Genomic DNA, 16,836 nt, shown 5'->3' with positions numbered 1-16,836 from the left:
TGAGAGACAAAGAAGCTCTTTAGAATTATGCCTTAGAAGGATATTTAATGATGTAGGAAAATGCTAATATTTTGTTACATAAATGAATGAAGTTTTAAACACAATCAAACAACCAAACTTTCATCATCACTACTGTTTTCTCCTCCTGATCAGTGGCACGGCTCCTGTGACGGTCAGTAAGGAGCAAGTTCAGAGAAGCAGGATAAAGAATGATGGGGTTGGGGGTGTGCCCTGCCCTTCATGGAGCAGAGGAGGGACATGCAGTGTGAATTTGAGAGTCCGAGATGACGACCTGCAGAGGTGACAAGTGAGCTGAGTCAGGAAGAAAAGGAACAGCCAGCCCGGCCATGGGAACACAGCTCAAAGGCAGGTAGAGAGGGGTTGGTGCACAGGCTCAGGCTTTGGGTACCTGGAGGGTGCGGACGAAGGGCCCTCACTGCCGAGCCCATGGGCTTGGTCCTAAGGACCATGAGAGGCCATCACAGGGGAAGGACATGATGACCTTTGCTTTCTTAAGATCATTCAAGCAATGGTGGCAGAAGGCTTGGAGGGGTTAACCTGGGGACAGGGGACTAGTCAATCCAGCAATGGGAGTCAGAGTACAGGCATAAGGATAAAAGGAGGAATTTGAGAAAATTATAAATGATTTAGCATTTTCTGGATCAATGCCTGAAATTATGTTTATAATCATTTGTGAGTCCCAATTACCAATGCATAATTTATTCATTATTATCAAAGACCGTGCTAAGGCTGCATGCTACTGAGGCAGTTACATACACATTGTGAAAACCTGTGACTCACAGCCAGGAAGAAGGCGACTCACTTGAAGCTTGCCCAGTGGTAAGTCCTCATCTCTAAAAACCGGCAGACGACCATGCCCAGCCAGATGCCGCCGCCATTGCACAGCAGGATGTCCAGGATGACCTGATCCCACCAGCACTCGGCAAAATTGGGCAGAAGATGCATGAAGAAAAGCTGAGAAACACAAGAGAGGATGGTTGTAAAAAGAAAACAAAACAAAAAACTGGGGTATCACGCAGAAAGATACATTTCCTTTTAATAGTATATTCTTTTAGGAAAAGTTGTTGACATTTCAGATTTTCCTGGTGTCCTTTAAAAAAAAAAAAAACAAGGTCTGTAATCAGGTTTTTGTTTTTTATATCATGGATGGTTTGCAAATACTGCTAATCCAAACAGCTCCTCTTTTTGGACACAGGGCTTTAAAGAAATGATACATCTTGAAAAATACTACCAAATTACCTCGGCTGATGTAAACACGACAGATCCAGGAGAGGAAGGGGAGAAAAGTTTTCACACCTGCCTACAGAGCACTGGCAGAATCCTCAAAATTAGCTTGAGAATTCAAGCTGCGCATTTTAGAAAAAGTCCACAGATAACTTGGGTACAACAGTGGGTAAATTTTAAGTTAGCTTAATGGGAAATCTCACACAAATCGACTTGCAATGATAATCTTTTTATTAAGTGCTTACGACGTGCAAGGTGGTGAGACACAATGGATCAGGGTTCTGGATCTCAAGGGCAGGAGCCAGACGTTTATTCAGAACGGCAACATGAGGTGAGCTGCGTTAGGACGGTGACACAAGTGCAAATGGTGGGGATAGTAAGAGAGCTGTTCTTTCGGACAGCAACTGCGGCAGACTTCTGGAAGGAAGACGGGTTGGAGTGGGGTCTTCAGGGACAGGAGTGGCGGATCTCAAGAGACAAGAGATGGAGATGAGAGAGATGGAGATGAGAACATTCCAGAAGGAGGGAACAGAGAGATCAAGGGTGGAACAGAAGTCTCTCATGGAAACAAAGTTTTGTCTGAAACAAAGGGCCCATCATGGGCTGTGTCCAGAGCAGCACGGTGTGCTGTGTGCAGGCCCACATTTAAGAAGGGCTAAAATGAACAGAACATATATATATATTTAAAGAATATGTGCAGTGTATTGTGTATATGTATTTATATGTAATATATTGTATATATGCAGTTAAACTGTAACAATTCTACCTAATAAAACTGAAAAAAAATTTTAAAAAAAAAGGTTTAAAATTACAAAGACAATGCCTCGCAGTTCTCTGCAAAGAGGTAACTCCATAATTACAAACTCTGAGGTAATATAACACATACTACAAATTAAAACTACCCATGAAAGCATTTCATAGACTGTAAAACAGTACAGATACAAGGGGTCTGCCTTCCTGACGTGCCTGCGGCCGAGAAGACAGAAAGCTACCCAGTGTGATGGCGAGTTGCTGTGTTCTGACCCCGGGCGGGCGGCGCACCACCCCAGTGTGCTTTCCTGGGATCCAAGCCATGAGATGGAGCGTGAACAGACGCAGGGAAGAGGGGAACTTCAGCAGAAGCCAATGACACAGATTTGCTGAAACAATCCTATGCAGGGGAGGGGATGTGGAGGACCATCCGTCCGTCTGAGAGCCTTCCTGAAAGCACCAGATTCGGGGGTGAGACGGCCCGGGCAGAGCAGAGGCGCGGCTGGAAGGAGCCACCTTCATTCACTCACTGGGGATGTGGGAGCGGCTGCCAGTGTAAGGCAGAGCACTGGGGTCTGGGACACGGGCCCTGCCCTCGAGGTGTAACGTTTAGCAGAAAAGAGACCCTTGTCAAGTATCCAACATGCGCTGAGCGTTTCAGAGAAGGGCCAGAGGCCCTGCTTCCAGGTGTACAAACACAGAGCACGGCCCGTGGACTGGCAGCGGGGAGAGGGGGGCACTCGGAGGGCGGATCTGCGGGAAGAAAGGACACAGGACCTTTAAGCTGAAGAAACGAAGGTGCCGGAGCACAGGAGGTGATGGGGGAGACCTCAGAGGCTCGGGAGGTGGACCCAGCCAGTGAACCCCAGGCCTCGCAGGCTGGTTCAGAAGCCTGGATTCTGTCTTAAAAGCAGTGGACAAAACTGAAGAGTTTTCAGTAGAATGACAAGATCAGGTTGAGGTCTGAAAGGTTCACTTTGGCAAAAGATAGTGTGGAGGGAGGAGACGAGGAATTCAGATAAGAGAGTCTGGTGGACTAGATACCAGTTGGGCAGAGGTCTGAATTAGAGAGGTGTTTAGAAAAGAGAGCTGCCTGGACTTGGGGACAATGGGACGCTGAGGAGCAGGGCAAGGAAGGGGCAGGAGGCCCAGCCCTGGCACCCTGTCGCACAGCAGTGAGGTTCTGACGATGCCTGGAAGTCACAGAGGGAGAACGTCGTACAGAAGCAGGGGCACGAGCCGCGCTCTGGGGTCAAGCACATCCGGAATCCACTCCTGGCTCTGCGCTCTGGTCCCCATCAGTACACTGGGAATATGCATACACTGCCCTTGTGGTTTGTGGTGAAGATTCAGGATGCTATATGCACAGCGGTGGGCACTGTGATGGACGGAATCGTGTCCCCTCCAAATCCGTATGCTGGATGCCCTATCCTCTGATACAGTGTGAGCTTATTTGGAAGTACAGTCATTGCAAATGGAATTAGCTAAGATGAGGTCGTCCTGGAGTAGGGTGGGCCCCCAATCTAATATGATTGGTGTCCTTATAAAAAGAATACCCTATGAACGCACGCAGGGAGAAGGCCATGGGAAGATGAGGGTGGAGCCTGGGGTGATGCGTCTACAAGCCAAGGAACGGCAACGGTGGCCAGCAAACCACAAGCAGCTGAGGGAGGCCCAGGACAGGCTCCCCCTCACAGCCGTCGGAAGATGCCAACCCTGCCCACACCCTGAACTCAGGCTTCTGCCCTCCAGGGCCAGGAGGGGCACTTAACAGAAGCCAGTACCTAACAGGCACGTTTTGCTCAAAGTTAGGGCCAGGACAATGACTGGCATCGAGAAAACTGTGCACGTGGCCAACTTTTGTTCCCTGGGGATGATTAAGAATAATGTAATAACTGAGCAACAAATGAACTAGTTCCCCGAAATTTCATCTCGCTGATAGCTTTTCAAGAATATCTCACTCATTAAATGAGACAAACGTGATTACTGAGATAGCTGAGCTACAACAGGAGTCCATTTTTCAGGGACAAAATGTCCCAGGTGCCCTCCTAATAATTCCTAAACGCAATTCTGTTTATCGGGAAACCGAGAGTGGGTAAACCAGCTGTTTACCTCTTAGCAGATGTCCTCATTGCCACTGAATTGTCTTGCTTGGGATTTGAACTTCAATCTTTGGCTTGATTTCATTTGTTTCTCTTTCAGACTTGAGATAGACCAGATCTTAAGTTAGCAAGGAGTTTCTTTTGTTTGTTTGACAAAGGTGTAAAATATTCCTAAGGGATTTAAATACTTTGGTGCCACAGGAGCTGGAGAATGGATTAGCTGACTGTTAAACTGACAGACTGCCTTCTTCCTACATGTTCACAACCCGCGCTGCAGGGCCCAGATATCCCCTTCTTACCTCCGTCAGCTCCCACGTGATGCTGATTGTCCAGCAAAGGCCATAACTTCGGATCAGCAAGGCCTTCATGGCCCAGCCCCAGAAATGTCCAAATGCAAATATATCAAAATGGCTGATAATCCTCTCCCAGGTGATGACGTGGCAGTTCACAGCATACTCCTGTTTAAACCACAGAGGGAAGCAATTCATAATAACATTCTGGAAATCACCTTGCTTCCAGGGTTTGGACAACTAACAAAAAGAACTGATTGACCTTGACAACTACTGAATGTCCTGCCCAATAAAACTAAGTTTTAGTAACTGAAGATGCCTGAGGGAAAATGGACAAATACTAGAGTTTATAAACCAGAGTTGCTTTGTTCTGAACGGCAAAAGCTTGGTAAAAGTGGGAAGCAATATCATTTTTTGAGGGCTTAATCCATCTTAAAGAAACGGTATCACACAGCCTGCCACGTGCAACTGTGTTAAAACCTATTAACAAAAACATAAACAGAATCCCAGTAAGTAAAGCACAAGAATCTCAAGAGGTTCAGAAATTAAACAACACATTTCAAATATGCTGGAGTGAAAAAAAGAAATCATAATAGAAATCCAAAATATATTCAGTATTAAATGAATAATAAAAATATTACATATCAAGATAATGAAATGCAGTTAAGCAGAATTTAGAGAAAAATATAAAGCCTAAAACATTTTTATTAGAAAAGAAGAAAAGCTAAAACATCCAACTTCAATATGAGAAGAAAATGGAATTACCCACCCCGAACCCAAAAATGTGTCAGATATTACAAAATTTAATTATTAAAACATTGTAAAGCTTTTAAGAATTTTGGTTCAATTTTGAATATCTTTCTGTTTGTAATATATTTCAAAATAACTTTAAATCCACTTCTTTATATTTCTGTTCATTATGAAAGTAGCTGTGACAATATAACACTTCTCAGAAAGCTCTACACTTCACATTCCTTGTTCCCCAAATTAAGCTGGTAGAAAGGGGTAAGATTTCAGCCAGCCGACAGCATTCCTGTAGAGCATAATATTTTCAAATTCTAGAAACGATACTTTCTGAGGGAGCAAAAGGAGCACCCTGTGCTCTGCTGTCTCCTCTGAAACCCACCACATCAGACTTCTGAAACCATTCTCAGGGCACACGCATTTTAATTTGCAAGGCAAAACGGGTATTTTAAAAAATTACACTTTTTGAGAAACATCGTGCTGTGATATTATGATGTGTGAGTGGGAAATCTAGAGAAAAGAGAGAAAAATCAAGAGGGATGAGACACGATAAGGCTTAAAAAAGCCAAACTGCAGTGCAGTAAGAGGAAGCGTCTCCTTCCAGGCTCCGGAACGCGTGCCTGTCTCGGGAGTCACAGCCAGACGGAGAGCAACGCCCCGGGGCTGAGCAGTGCATGTTAGGTTAAGGAGCGGCCGGGTCAGCCCCAAATTCCTGGACCACCCCATCGTCTTCTTTACTCTGGAGCACACTGCTTGGGGGTAGACAAGAAAGGGCTGAGTCCTGTGTTCAGAAGGCTGCTCACGGGCTGAAGATCACTTTTAAAGGCCTCTCTGCCCTATGAGAATAGTTCTGTGCTTCAGTGTACAGAAAGGCACTTTGGAAACGTGTCTGTTGGCATTATAACCACCAAGAACAAATTTGCCAATGATCACGTCCAGAAGCTCCTGAGGTCCTGGTCCTGAGAGGGACGCAGGACACTGCAGTTTAATGCAGCTGAGGAGCCGCACGTGCAGGCACAACCCGGAAGCGGGAGGAAGAGGCACGAAACGAGGACACCTGGGGCCAGAGCCCGGCGGGGGGGCCGGGCCAGGGGAGGCCGGGACAGCAGGTGGTGAGGAGACATTCTATCACCTGCGACGGGTCAACAGCTTACCCAGGTGGCTCCACTCTTCCCCATGCTTGCCCAGCACTTAACCAGATACCAGACCCTGTTCATTATCCTCCCCAAGGTTTTTGATGAAAAGTACAGATGATGCTCTGATAAGTACCTGACTACCCACCTCTAGTTTAAGACTGATTAAGATCATTTTAAGATTTTAACTGGTCTCTCTGTGACTGATTCTGTGACCGAAATGATTTTGCAGATTGTGAATCAGGTGACTGTGGGTGTGTGTGTCTGGTGAGGCAAGAATCTCCAGGCCTCCTGCCCCACCCTCTCACTCACTCCTCCCTGGGTAAGGTGGTGACCTCAGAAGCAGAAAGAACACGTGTACTCCACCCTCTTTTGGGTCCTCTCTTTGGAAACTATTTGCCTACAGACAGCACAGGGTCCTCCCTCAGTCTTGAAGGAAGTTTTGTGAGTCAGGCTCTGCCCTGTGGGAAGCAGCCCACAGTTGTGGATGGTCCAGGGGAGCAGAAGCCTGACTAACAGGGCGGAGGATGAGCAAGGTCACATGGCCCAGGTCTAAGGCCACTGGCGCCACTGAGCTGTAACCCAGAAGAAATCAGCTGATATTTCGCACTTTTAAAAACCTGTTTCCCAACTCGACTGGAGATGGGGTAATAGTTATTGACCCGCTGGAGCACCAGTGGAGATCATGTAACTCCTCTGCTTATAAACCTCCAGTCTTCTATTACACTTACGGTGTGACCCTAACTCCTCCCCAGCCTCAGGACTGCCCTCCTCTGCCCCTTATCCCTGTCCTCCTTCCTCCTGACTGACCCCAGAGCCCCAGGCTGGGGCTCCACACAGGCTGTGTTCCTCCTCCTGAACAGTGGCCTCCACCCACTACTCCCACTCTGCCTGGCTAATTCCCACTCATTTTCCAGTTGTCAGCTTATACACCCGCCCTTCACAGAAGTGTTCCCTGACCTCTCAGACTAGACTGGGTCTCTTTTATAAGTTCCTGTAGCACCCATTTCTTCTTCTTTACCGCACTGCCCTCCATACTGAAATCACGATGCCTTCTTGATTCTGACGCAGCTTTTCACACTGCAGCATTTTGAGAATTGGGTAGGTACTTCCACATCTTACGTTCGGTGCGTACATAATGCAAGGTTCCTTTTCTCCCTTCCCAGCAGTTATGCCTGTAATCGATGCTGCATCCTACAAGTGATGCTGACCTGCAGACCCTATGGTCAAGCTTAACGTTATCAAAAGAGAGACACCTAGACATCGTGCGCCTCCCAGTGTGAAGCACAGCAGCCCCTGTGAGCACCCTGCCACGGAAACTGCACCGGAATCTGGATCCCCCTCTAGCCTCTTCATCTGTAACTTCCAGGTTACAGGAAATTCTGGAGGACAGAGAGAGATGCTAACAACACCCTGCACACGTGAGCTGCAAAATCCAGACACAAGAAGCTCCAGAGAATAAAGAACGTGGGTTCTCTGACAAATAAACTTCGAGGTTAACAAAAGGGCCAGAGGGACTACAGATGAAGAGATGTAAGAGCTGCAACAAATGCAGTATGGGGACCTTGTCTGGATCCTAATCTGAATAAATCAACTGTAAAAAAACCTTTACAACACTGACTGCATACTGTTAATTTTAAGCAGTTGCAAATGGCATTGTGGTTATGTTAAAAAAAAAAAAAGTCCATATATTTCAATATAATGTCTGAGAACTGCTTCAAAATAATCCAAGATGTGTCTGTGTAGGGGGTGGAGGGTGGAATGAAACAAGACTGGGCATGTGTTGATAACATTTAAATAAAAACAAACTGTTGAAGTTGTCTCAGACAACTCTCTTGGAAAAAGAGCCAACCCTTATTTCTTTAATTTGCCTTCTTGTCGATTCTCAGCTCCAGGAGGACAGGAGGCAGGCCTCCCTTTCCCCCACTGCCACCAGCACGGCGTCTAGCACACAGGAAGAGCTCGGTGAGTGTTCACTAAACCGAAGACCGCTGCTTCAGACACGCCAAGTTACAAATCACATGGGCGCTGAAAGCTCGTCTGAAGCTTAGAACACATATTTTAGAATAAATACTCACGAATATAGCAAACTTTTCAGACAATAAGACAAAAGACTGCCTCTAACAGGATTTCAATGGTCCCAAACCCTATTTATAATATTAATAACTCTTAAAAAAAAACTTTATTTAGTGGAGGGAGGAAATTAGTTTTATTTACTTGCTTGTTTTTTTAATGGAGGTACTGATGATTGAACCCAGGACCTCGTGCATGCTAAAGCACGCACTCTACCACTGAGCTATGCCCTCCCTCCATAACATTAACTTTATGGGGAAAGGGGGTCTGAATTTCAAAGTACGATACCAGGCCTGGACCAGAGCCTGATGGGATTAGGGACAGGTGGCAGCTGAAGAAACAGGGGGGGCAGAGGGTCCAAGGAACTACAGGCATTTGTCTTGCATAAGAGTACTTGTCCTTCCAACGAGGTCTAAAAAGGGAAGGCATTTCTCTAGAGCCATCAATGAACAGGTTCTTAGAACTGTGAAAGATGACTTGAAGGAAGTAAAAAGTGACAAGGGATGAGAGAAAGAGAAGACTGGGGCTGGTCTAGCACCAGCTGCAACTCTGGAAGCTGAAAACAGCCTCAGACTTGGCTTTGCTTGGCAAGAAAGAATTAGCCAATCCTTGAGAACTAGATTTTAAACACCAGTTTCAGCTCTTTGAGGGCTGTAATTGTGACAATCAGATGTCCCTGTGATGTCAGGTTCCTAAGGAAGGTGGATATCTAACCATAATTAGATTCAACCTCCTCCCACCGGCTGCGAGAACAGGACCAAGAGACACACCAGCAAATTTGCCCGCAAGTTCGTTTACTTCATAATACGACCAACTTTGCTTCGAAGTCCAGGAAAACTGGGGGGGGGGGGGGATATAATCTGGGCCATTCTCCTTCCAATCTCTATTTCATATGGCTACAATGAGTGCCTAACACTTGTTATTATAACCATATGCCTAAGGCACAGTCTTAAGGGAAAGTATAGGTTTTGGACCTAAAGGGATCTTATTTTAAGCTTCTAACTCCTCCTCAGTAAAGAGGGAATATTAATACATAGACTGCACATGCAACACTCAGCACAGGGCCTGGCAGGGCAGACAACCCACACTCAGCAGCCGCTACCACCCTCACCACGACCATCATCTTCAGCATCCTTATCAGCTGTAAATCACCCTGCAGCATTCTCCTCCTCAGAGTAAGGAACTCCAAGACAGGCTTGAGACTTTTAAATACTTTCTGACATTCTTATTTTTGCCTTTAGCGTATCCTTTATAAAAGTTAAAAGAGAAAATCTGGGAACACCATTCCAAGAAGGGTCTGAGCAATCTTAACTATGTGAGAATGATCACTTCTTGGACTTTTTATTAAGTTTTTCTGTACTGCTTTTTCGTTTGTTGAACAAGGACCCATCTACGGCCCAAATGCCCGTTCTTTTCTGATCATCTTCAATCTGCACTAAATGTTAGGCACTTTAAAGAGTTAACAAAAAAGTTGGGGAGGGGTGTGTATAGCTCAGTGGTAGAGTGCATGCTTAGCATGCACAAGGTCCTGGGTTCAATCCCCAGTACCTCCTTTAAAAAAGAAAAAAAGTAAAAAAGGAAAGGAACAATACTACAGTATAAAACAGCCTCTTCGCTAAAGGCCAAAGTACAGAGTTTTAGCTGAGAGTAAAATTATTTGCTGTGGTTTAATAAAAATAATGAATGAAATGGCTGACATCACTACAACCGGCCCCTTCCTGGCAGGCAGGTGGGAGGGTCACGGCGTCGGGGCCGGAGCTGGGGAGCAGAGGCGCCGAGGGTGACGCTGACGGAGCAGGAGCCGCTGCCGTCACTGAGGACCTGCTGGGTGCAAGGCACCATGGAGGCCTTCACTTAGTTCACAATAAACTCCCCAAATAAGTATTACTTCACTTTACCAAAAAGGGAACAGGCTAACAAGTTCATGGCCCAAAGTTCCAGAGCTTACAAGTGACAGAGGCAGAATTCACGCCATGGCTGCCTGGTGTAACGTGCACGCTCTTCCTTCCACCCACTTTGCTCCAGCAGGATTCAGTCCCCTGCACTGTGTCACTCATGACACCACGCACCGCACCAACCTGCCCAGGGACCTGGTTTTTAGATCTCTACGTGGGAAACAGGGAGAAGGACCAATTTAAAATGGGAAGTCAACCGCCTCCTACTGCACCCAGGAGTCTACCAGTTTCTCTCAGAGACAGCTGACGAGGACGTACCATGATGTCGGCTTCCCTGGTGGCATATCGAAGATTGGGGTCCAGCCAGTACATGATGGATTTCACCTGCTCGAAGTTCAGGAAGAGCAGGAACACCAGGAACAGGAAGTAGAGCACGCTGAGTCCTGGGGGAAACAAGAACATCCCCCTGTGTGAGAGCGATCGGGTATCAGACACACGACACACGTTGGACTCCACTCACATAGAGCCAAAAGCAGACACTGATATTGCAACCTGGGCTGTGGACACCACCGTTACAAGTGGCCTTTCCTTTGACGAGAGTCTGACACACGGTCCCAATTCAGATGAAGGAGTCAGTAACAATCTCTGAGAAATGGTGCTGGAGCTGAGAGCTGAAGGAGCGGCAGACCATGCGCGTGGCTGTGGGTGTGGGCGGAGGAGTGGATGCAGGCAGAGAAGACAGGCAGGTCCCTGGGATGAGAGGTCTAGGAGCTGCCATGTGGCTGTGGTACTGGCAAGAAGGTGAATGGAGCAAGGTGGCTATGAAGTGATGGTCACAGCTCAGGGCCACGCTGAAGACCGCAGACTCGATCTTAAGTCAGAGGAGGAGCATTTGATGGGTTTCAGATAGGGAAATAAGATGATCTAGGTAACATTTCACAAAACGAATTCTGGCCACTGTGTAGAGAGTAGACTGGAGGTGGGGAAGCCAGCAGGTGGACGGGCCAGTCTGGGGTAGTGACAGGTGTAAGAGGCGAGAGGTGGCCCAGGGTCACTCATCCTCACCTGCCACCCCAGGTGAGCCCTTTCGGGCATGACATTACTGTCACATCACATTGCCATCAGTATCCTAATAATCACCCCAAGTTGTTTGAAAAAGGGAGTTGACAATGTATTCTAAGAAGGCAAAAGCCTATAAACACAGTTCAGAAAGGCTTGGAAACCAACCAGCAGGGCTTCGCCACTTCCCTTCCTGCCGAGCCTGCTAGAATGGACATGTTTACGTAGGACGTCTGGACGCTGTGATACAAATGACCTTGGATCACAGCACCCCATCCAGACTTGGCTGGGCACCAATCCCCAAGGAGCTGCTCCAGAGGAGAGAATGTCCGCGGCTGGAATGAAATCCCCTGTAGCAGCAACAACCCAGGGCTTCCAATGAGGGGGCCTCTCCCGGCCCTCGGTGCTCGGGGGCCGACTCAGTCGTGCACCCCAGGGCCCAGGGAGCATGCGCGCACATTAGGCAAGCTGGCATGAGAACCTTCTCAGGTTTGAACTTAGGTACCAGCTACTTATACAGCTTTTCACTTCAAACTCTCCCCACTATAACCTTTTTATTATGATCCTTTTGAAGGAATGATTTTAAGGCAGAGAGAAAGTACCTGTGGGGCAGGGGTTCTTAAGCTGGGGCTCATGGGGGGCTTCAACATCTCTGAAGCCCCAGATACAATGGGCAGAACTGTGTGCATGTGCGAGCATGTGTGTATAGTCCTCATCAGGTTCTCAGAGGGTTGCATGACCCCATGGAAGAAATACAGCTGCTCATTATTTATACGACGGACCATGTGAAGTAGGAAAAACTCAGATGTAGCCAACTAGGTATATCTTATACCTTTAGCAGCAATATTAATTCCATGAGCTATAAGTATAATGCAACCAGGACTATGTTTTAAGAAATGTAAATGAATCATGCACTTCTCTGCAAAAAAAAAAACAAAAAAAAAAACAACAACAAAAAACCCTCCCGCATGACTTCCCCTGCCCTCACAAGCCCTGCGGGGTTCCATCTGTGCCACCCTGCCTCTCTCACTACTCCTGGGCCTTGCTGCACTCCAGCCACACTGGCCAGGGACACACCAAGCCCTTTCCAGCTGGGTAGAAATTCCTACTTCGGTAGTCTTGCCTGGCCTCCCTCCATATCTTTGCACGCCTGGATCCTTCTTTGCAGAGGGGTTTCTTGCTTAAGCCTCCTTCCTTCAAGGGGGCTTAGTCACTGTTGCCTCTCATGGTTTTAATAAACTTCCTAACACTGAGTGACATCTGCTATTTTTGGACTATTGATTTGTTTCAGAGTGTGTTTGCGGTAGCTGCCCTCTGTCCCAGGGGCCCCTCCCACTGCAGTCTCAGGGCCAGGGCACCTGCCACCCAAGCAGAGGGCTTCAGTGAACACCTGCTGAGTGGCCAAGATTCGCCACTAAATTCAGTGAGATTTACCTATGATCTCTGAAGGGTGAAAGAAAAATTGGCAAGCATAAGCAAAATTTCCATTTTTAGGATCCTTTTGCATAAGATTAAATTTTCTGAACCTCAAATAATTTATGTGATAATTATTTAGGTAAGAGGAAGCCAACAGCTGAAGTTTTGAAGATATGCTTTAAATCCAATATTTGGACTAGAAATCGAGTAAACACAAGATGTCCAATGTTTACACAAGATGCTTATCACTAAACCTCAGTTCAAATCAGGGCTCTCTGCTAAGACTTCTTTCCCATTCCCAGCACTGGGGAGATGGCTGGGCTTTCAGACTCTCCCGGATGCTGACAAGACAAACGTGCTCAAACGACGCATGTGAACTTGAACTAGCAAAGAGCTACAGCAAGAAACCACTTTCCCTCACGTCAAATCCCATCAGCTTTAACAGACCACAGCGTGCGAAGCGGGCAGGTGGGGATGAAACAGTTCACATGTATGAGAATTTAAGCTGCCACCAAGCACTTTATTTTGTGGCAAAGCATTTCAACTAAAAATTGATATCAGCAACACCAAAAAGGAAAACAAAGATTTACAGTAGAGTTGAAAGGAAAACTGCTATAAAAATATACAGATAAAGATTTTTTTCTTAAGTAGAATGGATTTTTTAAAATCCATCAATGGGAAACTTACCAAAAACCATTCGCCACAAGGCCGGATGAGGTCGAGTAAACGGACCTGCAGAGGTAACATTACAAGGTCAGAACAGATCAGTTTCAAACAAAGACAAAAATAAAGACAGTGCAGCTGATGTTCATAGAGATAAAGGGTTAAAAAAAGCTCTTGACTGCTAAATTTTTTTCAATATAAATACTCTGAGGTCAAAGTCTAGGTTGAAATGTTTTATCCACACTGCAACAACCATTCCTACAATTGTAACAGGTGCCAATCTCCACAACCAAGGTTTTTTTTTAAGGAAAAGCTTTGTTTTAAGGACTCAGACCATAATTCCCCATGGAAACGATGTTAAAACAGTGAGTAGGTTACCAGGCCACCCTGTAACTGTATGTAATACTTAACTTGTACCGTAACAAGAAACCTCACAGCTCCCCAGGAGCTCCAGGGAAAGGTGTTCTGGAAATCCTGTTGGAGGGGGAGGTGGGAGAGGGGCAGGAGGAAAAGAGAGAGATGGGGGAGGGGAGAGGGAGAGACATTCTGATGAACTGACAATGAGAGAACTACTGTGCCTGGAAAACAAGTGAGGCGGGGAGTGAGACTGAAAGCAACCCGCTGGAGCACTGAAACACGCTGCTGCAGGGGCTTTTGATCATGACCTGTGGGGAAATACCTTTGACATGGGAACCCAGCTCAGATACTCCGATGTAGATTGGACACAGTGGAAACAAAAGTTTCACAGAATGAAACTTACTCTTACTACAAGTGATACAACCATACTTTGTCTTCTATTTTATTTCATTTTTTAAAAAAGTAATAGAAGAAGAAAGCAAGCAAGCTGAGCCTTGATCCATTACATTGATTTCCCACCCACTGAACGGTTATGGCTCACAAATACTGACCACGGCTCTGGGGCGGCACCTGACCTATTTGGGGCTGCTGGTGCCTTTGGAATAGCCTTCCTGCACTTGGAGGATTTCTGGCGTTAGGAGTCCCCTGTCTCCAGGAGGGGTGCCAGAGCTTGCTGCCCAGTCTCCTTTATAGCTGGGGCTCAGTCCTTCAGTATGTCAGGAGCTGGTGGCAGTGGAGGGAAGTACGTAGTGCTCTCCTCTCCACTTCTCCCTCTGGCCCCGGCCAGCTGGGTCAGTCATGGGGAGGTGGCACTCCTCCACTGGTGAAGGCGGTACTGGTGATTGTGGTGGAGACAGTTCTATTAGGGTTTGCTGCAGAAGTAGCAGTGGGACAGACCAGAGCCAATGCTCACTCATTAGACCAGTTCTGGTTGATGTGCCAGTTCCTAGAAGATGAGCCGGGGGCCAGTTTCCAAGCCCTCCTATGATTCCCGGAGCCTGTCGATATCCTGCGGCAGGCTTCTGCGTCAGCAGTCAGCTTCCTTTGCTTGCAAGCAGGAATCCTCTCTGAAGCAAATGTTACAATATAATTTTTATTCTGGAACTCATTCTGCACCGCCCATCTCTTCTTAAAAAGACTACATTGAAACACATTCTAACTGCTGTCTTTGGATGAATCAAATTCCTATTAAGCATATCAGTTACAAGTATCCCCTATCATCTGAATTTACCCAGTTGCTGAGTTTAGATGGTGAGAGTTCAGAAGATGAGGTACATTTGTGAGGGACTCTGCTTTATCCAAATTAAACTGGTGTCTGAGTAAAAGCAGTGAGAGCTCAGTCAGTGGGGGTTTGTCTAAAAGTTTATCTGTTCCCGTTCCATTTCTGAGTTCTGACAGCAAAAGCTCGGACAGCAAGGAATACCTATAATCCTTTAACTCAGCTGCTTCCCCCTCCCCCCTCAGCATAGAAACCAGAATCCCCTCCTGGTACCATAACCTAAGAATTTTCTTCAAAAGTTTTTGGAAAACTGATGGTTCAAATTGTCATCTTTTAAGTAAATGTCTTCTCCAAATGCTCTTCTTCGCTGATATTAGGTTAATGGCCCAACTTGTCACCAGGAAGGATTTCTGTATTACAACAGCTGTCTGACTTGCAAATAGTCCTTCATCCAAACTACTGAATTAACCCTTCAGACATAACAGGGGACCCCAACTTTCTCTATAGTTTCCTCTTGTAAGATGACACTAAAACTTTATCTATTATTTGCCTTGCAACAGAATTCCATGCCCAACCGACACACACAGTGTTACTCTCAAGAGCAGTTATACTAGTCAGGGCTATTTTCCTGAGCCCGTACCATGTAGCAGGTGGGGGGATGAGAGGCACACACACTATCTTAGTTCTCCTGACAGGGCGCTACCATCATTCCCATTTCACAGATAGAGACACGGGGCCACAAGGAATTTGCCCAGCATCCCAACACTCACAGGACTCCACCTCCGGTCTGAGAGCCCATCTGGACTTTCCCATCAACTCTCAGAACTGGGCCAACTCAGGAGGAGGAGAGAACAGGGGAGGAGGTGAGGGTCTGAGCCAGGACGGTCTCCGGGCCAGGAAAGTGAGCGCAGAGAAGCAAGCTAGTGGGTGGTGTTTAGAGCTGCTGTGACGTGGAACTGCTAAGCAAGTTCAGGAAAGTCGGGAAGGACCAGGGAGAGGGCAGGGGCCTGACACAAGTTCCCTCGCATCGACCAGCAGAAAGGCCTCCAAAGTGGTCTTCAGCCCATGAGCAGCCTTCTGAACACTGGACTCAGCCCTTTCTTGTCTGCCCCTAAGCAGTGTGCTCCAGAGTGAAGAGGATGGGGTGGTCCAGGAATCTGGGATTGGCGGGGCCCCCTCCTTAACCTAGCAGGCAACTGCTTCAGCCCCAGGGCATTTCTCTCTGCCCAGGTGTGATTCCTGAGACAGACAGGAGTTCCAGAGCTGGAAAGAGCAACTTCATCTTATCGTACTGCAGTTTGGCTTTTTAAAGTCTTACCTTGTCTTACCCTTACTGAATTTTTTCCTCTCTTCTCCAGATACCCCACTTACACATCATAATATTACATCATAAATGTTTCTCATAAAATAGAATTTTTTAAGCTATCCTTTCTGCCTTGCATTTGATCTGAGAAAGAAATTTGATGTGGTGGTTTCAGAAGAGACAGCAGAGCACCGTGGTGCCCTGCCCTGGTCCAGGGAGGTGGGGATGAATCACTTTTGCCTACAAAAGCCGAGATAAGGCCCTGGAATGTCAGGTGACCTTTCAGTAGCTAATTTTAAAACCCAATCCAGGCCTTACTTCAGTCATCAAATCTGTCCACTTCTTTCGAGAAGAAACTCTGAATGCTTTCATGTAGTATATTCAGAAAGTACATTCCAGGAGCATTACTCACCACGAGGAGCATCTTTACCATCAAAGACAATAATATTGCTAAAAATATACTATTTTGCTCTTAAAATATCAAGGATGAGGCTAGCGTTTTCCTGGACAATAAACCTTGATGCTTACACTCCCTAGGTCACTCAGACTTGGCTACTCCCGTCAAGTCACCTTTAAAGCCATGCTTC

The 16,836-nt window shown here is 46.7% G+C and overlaps 1 protein-coding gene across 3 annotated transcripts in view; it reads right to left on the bottom strand.

The window, feature by feature from the left end:
* Positions 1-16,836, bottom strand: part of PTDSS1 (phosphatidylserine synthase 1) — a 59,011-nt gene that overhangs the window by 21,157 nt on the left and 21,018 nt on the right. For all 3 annotated transcript variants that reach the window (XM_074352590.1, XM_074352591.1, XM_074352592.1), the window contains 4 exons: positions 13,395-13,439; positions 10,551-10,675; positions 4,397-4,555; positions 824-975 (listed from right to left, as the gene is read on the bottom strand). In XM_074352590.1, coding sequence (XP_074208691.1) covers positions 824-975; positions 4,397-4,555; positions 10,551-10,675; positions 13,395-13,439 — 481 coding nt within the window. The remainder of the gene's footprint in view (positions 1-823; positions 976-4,396; positions 4,556-10,550; positions 10,676-13,394; positions 13,440-16,836) is intronic.

Source organism: Camelus bactrianus, chromosome 25, assembly GCF_048773025.1.
Source record: "Camelus bactrianus isolate YW-2024 breed Bactrian camel chromosome 25, ASM4877302v1, whole genome shotgun sequence".
Lineage (NCBI taxonomy): Eukaryota > Metazoa > Chordata > Mammalia > Artiodactyla > Camelidae > Camelus > Camelus bactrianus.
This window is presented reverse-complemented; position numbering and strand designations above follow the sequence as displayed.